The 12,519-nt window shown below is 38.5% G+C and overlaps 1 protein-coding gene across 1 annotated transcript in view; it reads right to left on the bottom strand.

Annotated features, from left to right (window-relative positions):
* Positions 1-1,015: 1,015 nt before the first annotated feature.
* The window catches only part of ZNF41 (zinc finger protein 41), a 51,693-nt gene continuing 40,189 nt past the window's right edge, over positions 1,016-12,519 (bottom strand). The window contains exons 3-5 of the mRNA XM_060138217.1: positions 11,782-11,902; positions 11,437-11,532; positions 1,016-3,301 (exon numbers count right to left, since the gene is read on the bottom strand). Coding sequence (XP_059994200.1) covers positions 1,248-3,301; positions 11,437-11,532; positions 11,782-11,902 — 2,271 coding nt within the window. The 3' untranslated portion in view covers positions 1,016-1,247. The remainder of the gene's footprint in view (positions 3,302-11,436; positions 11,533-11,781; positions 11,903-12,519) is intronic.

Below are 12,519 nucleotides of genomic sequence, written 5' to 3'. Positions count from 1 at the left end.
AAACATTTAACTGAAATCAAGAAAGCGTTTATATATCAGTGCTTTAAAAAAAGCAGTGTTCTTTCTAGAGAAGTCTTCCAGTTATTCAACTATAATAAACTATAATCATATCTTAGGCTAAAAAACTACAATGCAACATGACTTTATCCCATAGCAATGTACACAAAATTACTCTTAATGTGCATGTAGGAAATGAATACATCAAATTAACTAAATTGGAAGAAAAACCACCAAAGTTTTATGTATTGAAATCCAATTTCTTAACCATTGTTTTTCAAACAGAAATCCCAAAGAAAGCAGAAGCTTCAGTGGATGAGATGGGAAGTCCAGAGTGTTGTGGCTCAGTTTCATTGTCTTAGGGTCAGTTACTAAGGGGATAAGAAGTTTATGGCCTGCAGCTTACATAAATGATAGCTTTTTTGGTACAGGTTAGAAGGTATGCCTACCATTTTCGAGTGTGAATCACCTGCTGCCACAGCATAGAATTAATGAGGGAACAATTGCCACCTTTAGGTGTGTGTAACATTTAATAACTCTATTCCTGTAACATAGGCTAGAGATATGCTTAATTTGCCAATGCATAAAGTCAGACTTTAAGTTTAAAAATTCTATTTAATTAAAAAAAATACCATGGTGACTTCTCAAAGGGAAGAGAAAGAACAGTTCCTCAGGGCAATATTTTCTGTGTCTTAAATGTCAATGATAACACGAACTTCTGGCTTCTACTCATAGATCTATTATACATTCCCAAATTGGTTTTTGCCTTGACTTCAGTGCCCTGGAGGTGTTTGAACAATGAATACTCTTCTCCCCACCCTAGAAAGTTGAAAAAAAAATGGCCAGTATTAAGGACTTTTACATCCCAAGGTATGAAGGACAAATCTGTGCTGAATTTATAAAGCCCTTTATCCAAAAAGTGAAACACAGGAGATTACAAGTCATCTCCTGGGGTCTCTGTTTCTACCATTTGCAGGAGATTGAGAGTACCTGTGTGAATCATAAAACCAAACAGGGCTATTGCTCAAATGCTTTATTGAAGTGTCTCCCTATGCATATAATTGCATATCAACTTGTATTCCACCTGACTGAAGGATACTTGGCTTTGTTTGCCTTCTGTTCACTTAGGCTGTTTGTAGTCTGTCATATTTACTCCCCCTGCACAATGATTGATGCATCAGGCACTCCTCATCTCTCCACTATGAGACAGCTGATGCATATCCAGTTGTGATTTCCAGCTGAAGGCATTTTCAGTCACTGGCTTTATAGAGTTTTTCTCCACTATGAGTTTTCTGGTGTTTAATGAGATTTGACCTGTCAGTGAAGGCCTTCTGACATTCTGTACAAGCATAAGGTTTCTTCCCTGTATGAATTATCTGATGCAAACTTAGTGTTGCTTTCTGGATGAAAGCTTTCCCACATTTACTGCATTCATAGTGTCTCTCTCCAGTATGAGATTTCTGATGGATAGTGAGGCGTGATTTCCAGGTGAAGGTTTTTCCACAGTCACTGCATTTATAGGGTTTCTCTCTAGTATGGATTTTCTGGTGTGTTATGAGATTTGACCTGTCAGTGAAGGCCTTTCCACATTCAGCACATATATTGGGTTTCTCTCCTGTGTGAATCTTCTGATGCACCCGGAGTTGTGACTTCTTCGTGAAGCATTTCCCACAGTCACTACATTCATAAGGCTTCTCTCCAGTATGAATTCTATGATGTGCAATGAAGTGTGATTTCTGGATGAAGGCCTTCCCACATTCAGGACAAGCATAGGGTTTCTCTCCTGTATGGATTCTCTGATGCACACTGAGTGTTGATTTCTGGATAAAGGCTTTCCCACATTCATTGCATTCATAGTGTCTCTCTCCAATATGAGATTTCTGATGTATTTTGAGGCGTGACTTCCATATGAAGGCCTTTCCACAGCCATTGCATTTATAGGGTTTCTCTCCAGTATGAGTTTTCTGGTGTTTAATGAGATTTGACTGATCACTGAAAGCCTTTCCACATTCGGCACACATATATGGTTTCTCTCCAGTATGAGTTTTCTGATGTGTAGTGAGATTTGTCCTATGAGTAAAGACCTTTCCACATTCTGTACATATATAAGGTTTTTCTCCTGTATGAATTCTTTGATGCACATGGAGTTGTGATTTCTTAATGAACGATTTCCCACAATCACTGCATTCATAAGGTTTTTCTCCAGTATGAATTCTCTGATGTGTATTGAAATGGGATTTCTGGATGAAGGCCTTCCCACATTCAGTGCATACATAAGGTTTCTCTCCTGTGTGAATTCTTTGATGCATCCTGAGTGCTGATTTTCTTGTGAAGGCTTTCCCGCATTCACTGCATGCATAGTGTTTCTCTCCAGTATGAGTTTTCTGATGTATATTGAGGTCAGAATTCTGGGAGAAGCCTCTTCCACATTCACTGCATTCATAAGGTTTTTCTCCTGTATGAATTCTCATATGTCTAAAGAGATATGATTTGTGGAAAAAGGCTTTTCCACATTCACTGCATTTATAGGGTTTCTGCCCAGTATGAATTTTCTGATGTGTAATGAGGTTTGACCTGAGTGTAAAGGCCTTCCCACATTGAGTACATATAAAAGGTTTCTCTCTTGTGTAAACACTTTGAGGTACCTCAGTTTGTGGCTTCTGAGTGAAGATGTTCTCACGCTTGTTGCATTCATGGGATTTTTCTCCAGCATGAATTCTCTGATGCTCAAAAAGATGTGACTTTTGGGTGAACGTCTGTACGTATTGAGTACACACATAAAGTTTCTCTTCAGTATGAATTTTCTGATGGTGGGTGAGAACTTGTTTGTGGCCAAGATGTTTTTCACATTGATTAAGTTCACAGGAGTTTGCTCTTGTATTAGCATTCTCATTCTTAGTAGAGGAAGAGCTATGGGCAAAATTGTTACCATTTCTAAAAATTTTATCAAAGTTCTTTGTTGCATTGCTTTTATTATGATTATGTAAGTTTAAAGTATGCTTCAAACTCTTTCCAAATGTGTCATAGTTATGGAGTCTTTTAATGGAAGGAACAAGCCTGGTACTCACGTGAATTATTTTTTCAATGTTTTTACATTCATAGCCCCTCTCCTTAATCAATACTTTCACATGACTTAAAGGGTTATTTTGGTTTTCTTGATATCTCTCTAGCTGGTCATTATCTTGCCACAGTTCTTCTACAATGGAACACAATGAATCTTTTCCTATGGACTGACCAAATTTCTCACAGTGTAATGAAACTTCTCCAGATATTCTCTGTTGTTGGGTTTGCCCATTATCCTCATCTAAAAAGAAAGAGAAAAAAACGAAAATGACTCCAGAATAATTATCAGAGAATAGAGGGTACATGGAGTTTGGACAGGATGAACAGAGAAATGGAAGAGTCCTTATGACAATAATGAAAATAGTAATATGAAATTCTTCTAGAACACTTACTCTATGTAAAACAATTATATACCATTTATGATGCACCAGGCACTTCCAAGTGCTTTACACAAAGCAGCTCATTTAATCTTCACTAAACCCTAAGAGGTAGCTATCATTATCAATCATGTTTCATAGATGAGAAAACAGAAGCACAGAGAAGTTATGTAACTTGCTGAAGATCAAATAGCTAAATAGGGCTTCCCTGGTGGTGCAGTGGTTGAGAATCTGCTTGCTAATGCAGGGGACACGGGTTTGAGCCCTGGTCTGGGAGGATCCCACATGCCACGGAGCAACTAGGCCCGTGAGCCACAACTATTGAGCCTGCGCGTCTGGAGCCTGTGCTCCGCAACAAGAGAGGCCGCGATAGTAAGAGGCCCGTGCACCGCGATGAAGAGTGGCCCCCGCTTGCCACAACTTGAGAAAGCCCTCGCACAGAAACGAAGATGCAACACAGCAAAAAAAAAAAAAAATTAATCAAAAAAATAGCTAAATAAATAAGAGATGGGATTTGAACCTGGGAATCTATATCCACTATGTAGGAAGTCAGGACAGTGAGTAGAGTAACCAGAAGAAGAAACTGAAGTCTGTTAAAGGTAAGCCTGAATGGAAGAAATATTTCAGAATGTATGTCCTTATTACATATTAGGTCTAAAACATTAATAATCTCTCTGCTTCCTCTTGCTTTTCCCTCTGAACCATTATGAGCATCTACATTAAATTTATAGTCCTTAAATACCAATTCCTCTATATCTATAGGAAAAATATATGCTTTCAACAAGTGTCAAATAGGAGAGGGCAAACCATCTATGGCAGAAACTGCAAGCCATCCACCAAAATCTATTCACCTCTTCTTTTATAGTAATAGAACATAGCTGGGCATTACGTTTACCAGTCTCACTTTGTCCTCACCAGTGGAATATGAGCAGAAGTGATATGTACCACTCCTAGGCCAGGCTTTAAGACAGTGGGCAAATCTCCCCCATTCCCCCTTCCCCAGCCCAGAGGACTCAACAATGACCCAACATCAACCACCCAGCTGACAACAATACTCTAGGAGATGGCAGAGCAATAACTTGGAACATGGTCCTTGAATGACCCAACAAGATCAGAGTTGATTTGTTGAATGCACCCATTCACCTGAGAATGCTTATGTAAGAGAGGATACAGTTATATTAAGCTTGTTGCTTTGCTCCTCTGTGCATATTCAGAAGGTATTGTCCTTGATATCAGCTCTAATTTTAGTACACCTCTAGGGAGGTTATATCTGCTATGAATGTATAAAGCAGACACAGTACCACTCATATTGATACTAAATTTGGCACAGTTTTGTGTTATAACAGAGAGAATTAACACACAGAGCCTGAAATTATTAACATTTCATGCAATTATCTTCCCTTTCCAAATATAATCTATGGTTTTTTGAATTCTTCTGATCAAATATTTGAAGGATCCTTCTGAAAGAGAGAAAAATATCCTCCTCTGCCTATCTCCCCAAATTCAATAAATTTAAGTTTACTAAATATTTTCCATGCTTGGCTTCAGAAAACTGAAGAGTAAGTGTTACAGTTACCAATTTTTTGCCTTTCAACCCCCAATTCACCCTTCCTTGTCCGCTCTACAAAAATGGATCTGAGTCTTTTTTCCTTTGCCATCTGGCATGATGTTGAACCTTGTCAATACAGGGTGATGGGGAAACACTGGAGGAAGGGATTTTGCTTCCTGGTTCTAGTGAGCTCACTCAGCAGGCTCCTCCAGCAAGGGCAGCTTGTCTATTACCAGGCTTCAGCAGTGTGGTGGCTTCAGCAGCATCTGGCTCCTAATGCACATGCAGCTTCCCAGGCACCCAGATCTTGCAGTGCAGGTCACTTCTTTAGCACCCAGCTCCTGCCACTCATATGGCTTCCCAAGCACCCAGCTTCTGCAGTGCATTGCAGCCAGGAGCACCCAGCACCCAGCAGTTTATCCTGGCACCCCTCTCAGATGGCTTGTAGTGGAATATTTCCAATGAGACACTTCCCTATGATCAGCTTTTTCTGGAACCTCAGAGGGTAGATTTCCAGTAAGTTCAACCAGTGTGGCATGACAGCTGCCATGCTGTGAGCCATGGATATGCCTTCCCTATAAGGTCTGGATTCATCCCTGGGAAGCAGGGGAGGCGCTTCCTTGGGTGTTCCTTCACAGCCTTAGAGATACTCTCCCACACTAATTTGCTATTCCTTTATTCTTTAGAGTTCTCTTTACTTTTGCTGGCTAATCCCTTGTTACCTCAATCCCACAATAGCTAATAATTCTTTTTTTCAAATTTATTTATTTATTTATTTTTGGCTGCGTTGGGTCTTTGTTGCTGCATGTGGGCTTCCTCTAGTTGCAGCGAGTGGGGGCTACTCTTTGTTGCAATGCGTGGGCTTCTCATTGCAGTGGCACTAATAATTCTTTGTTAAACTTTCCATGTTCAAATTAGTATGTGGTTTCTCTCTCCTGATTAGGTCCCAAGTTATACAATAAGAAACAGGCTCTTTTTTTTCAGTGTAAGAATGGATCTTTTTTAAAATTCTTTTTCATTATGGTTTATCACAGGATATTGAATATAGTTCCCTGTGCTATACAGTTAGACCTTGTTGTTTATCCATTCTATATATAATAGTTTGCATCTGTTAATTCCAAACTCCCAGTCCACCCCTCCCCCACTCAGCAACCACAAGTATGTTCTCTATGTCTGTGAATCTGAGAAATAGGCTCTTAATTCTGGGAGCTTTCTAAAAAACTTAGAGGTAAAAAAAGCCTTAGTTACCACACAGTCTAAAATCCTATGTTTTTCTATGAGTTCCTGTGGGATGGAGGATGAGAAAAAAGAAAGAGCCATATATTCTGGAGTAATTAAGAGCCATTTCATGAAATAGTGAAATCTGATCACAAGGTGAAAATGTATCATCTAAATAGATAGAGCACAGAATAAAGAGTCAGATTAGGGGAACACTATCAAATATGGCAGACATCAAGAAAACATTAAAAATGCACAGCAAAGGAAACAATCAACAAAATGAAAAGGCAACCTATGGAATGGGAGAAGATATTTACAAGTCATATATCTGATAAGGAGTTAATATGCAAAATATATAAAGAACATATACAGCTCAATAGCAGAAAAAAAACTGATTAAAAAATGGGCAGAAGAATTGAACAGACAGTTTTCCAAAGAAGACATACAAATGGCAAACAGGTACATGAAAAGGTGCTTGATAGCAGTAATCCTCAGGGAAATGCAAGTCAAAACCACAACGAGATAACACCTCACACCTGTTAGAATGGCTTTCATCAAAAAGACAAGAGATAACAAATGCTGATGAGGGTGTGGAGAAAAGGGAACACTTGTGCACTGTTGGTGGGAGTGTAAATTGGTGCTGCTACTATGGAAAACAGTATGGAGTTTCCTCAAAAAATTCAAAAGAGACCTATTGTATGATCCAGCAATTCCACTTCTGGGTATATATCCCAAGGAATTGAAATCAGGATCTCTTAGAGATATCTGCACTCCCATGTTCATTGCAGCATTATTCACAATAGCAAGATATGAAAACAACCCAAGTGTCTGTCCACACTGAATGGATAAAGATGTGGTATATATATACAATGGAATATTATTCAGCCATGAGAAAGAAGGACATTGTGCCATTTGCTACAACTTGTCTGAACGTTGAGGGCATCATGCTAAGTGAAATAAGTCAGAGAAAGACAAATACTGCATGGTATTATCACTTGTATGTGGAATCTAAGAAAGCCAAACTCAGAGAAGCAGAGAGTAGAGTGGTGGTTCCCAGGGACTGGAGGGTGGAGGGAATGGAGAGCTATTGGTCAAAGGGTACAAACTTCCAGTTATAAGATGAACAAGTTCTGGGAATCTAATGTGCAGCATGGTGACTATAGATAATGATACTGTGTCATATACTTGAATGTTGCCTAGAGAGTAGACCTTAAATGTTCTCACCACAAAAAAGAAATGATAACTATGTGATGGGATGGAGGTGTTGGCTAATGCTATGGTGGTAATCAGTTTGCAATATATAAATTATCAAATCATTTATATATTTGGATTGGAAGAGTTGATAATGTTAAGATGTTAATTCTCTCCAAACTGACTTATAGATTCAATGTAATCACAATCAAAATTCACTTTCATAGAAATTGAAAAATTGACTGTAAAATTCAAATGGATACACAAAGTACTTAGAATAGCCAAAACAATTTGAAAGAGAAGAACAAAGTTGGAGGACTAATATGACACGATTTCAAATTTATTACATAGCTACACTTATCAAGACAGTGTGGGAATGGTGTAAAGATACATGAATAGATCAATGGAACAGAATGAAGAGTCCAGAAAGAAACCCACATATATATGACAACTGATCTTCAATAAAGGTGCAAAGGCAATTCAGTTGAGAGAAGGATAGCTTTTTTTTTAAAAATAAATGATGCTGAAATGATTGGATAGCCATGTGCAAAAATGAACAAACACAAAACTCTGATCCATACTTTAAATCACATATAAAAATTAATGCAAAATGCATCACAGAACTAAATGTAAGACCTAATTTTTGGGGGGACCTTGGATTAGGTAAAGATTTCTTAGATACAACACCAAAAACACAATCCATAACATAAGAAAAAAGATAAATTAGACTTTGTCCAAATTTTAAGTGCCTCATGAAAGACACTGATAAGCAAATAAAAAAATTCGCAAAACACATACCTGATAAATAACTTGTGTCCATAATATACAATGAACTTTCAAAACTCAACAATAAGAAAACAATGTTCCCTATAGAAAACTGGGCAAAAGATTTGTACAAACACTTCACCAAAGAAGATATATAGATGTCAAATATTAGATATTATGGAAATGCCAATTAAAACCACAGTAAGATACAACTGTCTTACTATTAGAATGGCTAAAAGTTTTAAAAATGGACAATTCCAAGTGCTGGTGAGAATGCAGATCAACTGGAACTCTCATACATAGCTGGTTAGAATTGAAAATTGTATAGCCACTTTGGAAAAGTTTGGCAGTTTCTAGTAAAGTTAAACATATACTTACCGTACAGCCCAGCAATCTGACTCCTAGGTATTTACCCAAGTGAATGAAATCTTATCATCACACAAAATATGGAAACAAATATATAAACATAGCACCTTTATTCATAAACACCAAAACTGGAAACCATCCAAATATCCTTCAGCAGGTGAATGGATAAACTGTGATACATCCATACTATGGAATACTACTCAGAAATAAAAAAGGAACAAACTATGGAAAACACAACAGTAGGAATGAGTTTTGAATGCTTTATGCTAAGTGAAAGAAGCCAGGCTCAAAAAGCTTCATACTGTATGATTCCATTTATATGACATTCTGGAAAAGGCAAAACTATAGAGACAGAAAAGACATCAGTATTTTCCAGGTCTGGAAGTGGTGGGAAGAAGTAACAATAAAGGGACCTGAGGTAATTTTTGTTCTATATCTTGATTGTGGTGGTGGTTACATGACTGTATGCATTTGTCAAAACTCATAGAATTATTATTATTATTATTATTTTGGCCACACCACGTGGCTTACGGGCTTTTTGTTTCCCATCCAGGGATCGAACCCAGGCCCCGGCAGTGAAAGCACTGGGTCCTAACCACTGGACCGCCAGGGAATTCCCCAAAACTCATAGAACTATTAACATAAATAAACCTCATAGAATCATAAAATATGTTAAAAATGGACTTGAGCATAGGTTATACAAAATATACAGATACACATTTGAATTCGAAATACATGGCCATGTTGTTTGCCTCTCTGAATGAAGAGTTTAATTGTCACATGCTAAGTCATGGGGAATAATTGTAGGTTTTTTCATAAAGCTAATGTCAAGATAAATAGAACATTTTAGGCAATGAAATTTATCGTTAGCTTTTGAAGTGAACTAATAAAAAGAATGGAATCAGCAAATACAACCAGTAATAGAAAAATTATAATCCAGGCGTAAGAAAATATGGAGCTGATTTTGGGTGATATTGCTGGGAACTAAGAAGATGAACTGAGAACTGAAAATGATATTCTCAGAAATGGAAAAGCAGGAGGAACTGTAGAGTGATTAACTTAAAAATGACAGAAATATTTAAGAAACACTGACAAATGTTAGAAAAGTTGGAAGGTGAGAAGGGTTTCTGATACATGAGGTAATGATTCCAATTTCTGATGTAGTGAGGAGCAAGAGAAACATCTCAGTGGAACTTTCTGGGTAGCTAAATGTAGTACTAAAGTACCAGGGAAGAACAGATTGGAGATGTCAAAAACAGAGTCATCAGAATTTCAGGATGGATGAATCCTTGCATGTATATGAAGAAAAGACTGGTGAACAGTAGACAGGGTCCGTAGGGCAACCTCATTTATGGGGATAATGAGGAGAAGGCTGGAAAAGGGGGCAAATAATAAATTGGATGCAAATCAGTATGAAACAGACAGGAAACAAATCAAAACTAGGGGAACATGAGCAAGGTCACTCATAGGAGAGAAACTCAAAGAGACCACAAATGGTCAATAATGAAATGCTCAAACTAGGTATTGGAGAAATGAGAAATTAAAAATGAGATATCACTTTATACCCATAGTTGGCCCAAAAATGAGAAACTCTGGTAATATTAATTCTTGGCAGAAACTCGAGGAAAGCTAGAACCCTGTGCCCTATTGCTGGGAGAGTAGATTAGTGCAGCCAATTCAAGAAGAATACGGTGGTGCTCAAATTCAGTATGAGAATATGCAATGATCAGGCAAACCCTCTCTTCTATATACATCCCTGAGAAATTCTCACACTCTAAGAGAACATCTGTGTAGAAATTTATTGTAGAGTTGTTTGTCTTAAATGGGAGCTAACGGAAACCTAGGTTTCACCACTGGGTGTATGGTTCAATAAGATGTGGTGCTAGCACACTGTGCAATACTATGCAGCAATTTGAACGAATGAAGCCAGATGAGCACTGCAATATGGACAGACCTTAGGGGTGAGTGAAAAAAAGGAACATAATTAAGACATGTAGCACAGGGACTTCCCTGGTGGTCCAGTGGTAAAGAATCTGCCTTCCAATGCAGGGGATGCGGGTTCTATCCCTGGTCGGGGAACTAAGATCCCATATGCCCGGGGGGCAACTAAGCCCACGCACCACAACTACTGAGCCTGTGCGCCCTGGACCCCATGTGCCACAACTAGAGAGAGAAAACCCAAACGCCACAACTAGAGAGAAGCCCACGAGCCACAGCTAGAAAGAAGCATGAGTGCAGCAATGAAGAGACTGCAGGCCATAACCAAACATCCTGCATGCCTCAATGAAGATCCTGTGTGCTGCAACTAAGACCTGACACAGCCAAAAAAATAAGGAAAATAAATAAATTTTAAAAATGTATAAACAAAGAGTGTTTAAAAAAAGACATGTAGCACAATATAATTTATATATACTAAAATACATACTTATAAACCAATACTTCAGGCTTTAAGAGAATATCATACAAATTCAAAGATCAAACACATTAGATCTGTTGCCTTTGGGAGGAGGCATAAGGGATGGATATGAGGAATTGGAATAAAAGGGAAGAAAATTTAAAATACCTAATGTACAAGAAAAGAACCTAAGATAAGGGGGTGGGAGTGAAGTAGGAAGAATAAAAAGTCCCTAGGTAAGATAGGGTAGTATGTATGTGATCCATGGTACAGAGATTAGAGACAGCTTTCTTGTCAAAAAGCCAAGCAAAGAAGACAATGGGTATCGGCAAGGGTCATACTTGGAGAAAGCATTCAGATATTGGAGGGGCTCTGCCAACTCTCTCCAAACAACTCCAAACGCTTCGAGCCTTCAAGATAAGATATCTTCAGAGCCTTTCAAAGGCATCAGCCTCTTCTAGAGAAACTGAGATCTATTTCCATGTCCCCCATCTGCCTAGGTCACACTCACTCACCTGAGCAGCTCTGGTGTGGGGTTTCCTCCTCCAACGTCCATGGCCCCTCTCCTTGCTCCAACTTGAAGATGACCTCTGGTTTGGGAACTTCGTACCCTGTTAACAGGACATGATACAGGATTGGGTCCAGCTAATTGGGTTTTGGGGCCTTTCAATGACACTTCCATTTGCTCTTCAGGAAAGTAGTCCCATTTCACTGGGAGTAGAGTAATAATCACAGACGTGAAAAAGGACTGAAGAATCTCGGGCAAATCAAGGATGACACCATCACACACTTCAGATGCCCCAGAGCATTCAGCAGCTGAGAATGGAAGCAGCCTCTCTGAGGCCCCTGGCTGTGCTTACCCACTGAACGCAGGTGGCTATAGTTCTCCAGCGTCACATCCCGGTACAGGAGCCTCTGAGCAGGGTCCAAGTGCTGCCACTCCTCCTTGCTGAAGTCCACAGTCACATCCTTGAATGACACCTGTAACAACACAGTCCTGTTCAAGGTGACATGGTCAGCACTGGAGGATGGAGGGAAGAGGAAAAGGAAGTTGTTTTTAATGACTTTTACCATAATGTATCATGTAGGACTTTCACCCAGCACCCAGTTTTGCATTTTATTTTGTGAGAGAAAAACATATTGAAGTATCTTGACATTCACTGTGTATTAAATTCATTCATTTATTCATTCAGTCCCTCTTTTTTCAAAAATAAGGATTAAAATAGGCTCTCTTTAAGTCCTCGAGTTAACGTAGGAACTACATACATACATTTACTGGTTGATTATGTGCCAGGCAATGGCAATATAGAATTGACTTAAATATAAAACAACTTGGACAACCAACATAAGAAGATACAAAGGGGACTAAAAGGCATTTGAGAAGAAATGTACTGGGGGAAAGGCAAAACAATAAAGCCTTTAAAAGATAACATAGAAAAAACCATAGTAGAGATGAATATCTTCATCATCTTGGATTATGAAAATAATTCTCAAACAGGATGCAAAAAACATTAACCATAAAGAAAAAGATTGATGTCTGTCTCCAATGAAGAGACAGCATTTAAAAGACAGCATTATAAGAGGAAGAAAAAGAAAAG

The sequence above is a fragment of the Lagenorhynchus albirostris genome, chromosome X (assembly GCF_949774975.1).
Source record: "Lagenorhynchus albirostris chromosome X, mLagAlb1.1, whole genome shotgun sequence".
Taxonomy (NCBI): Eukaryota; Metazoa; Chordata; class Mammalia; order Artiodactyla; family Delphinidae; genus Lagenorhynchus; species Lagenorhynchus albirostris.
This window is presented reverse-complemented; position numbering and strand designations above follow the sequence as displayed.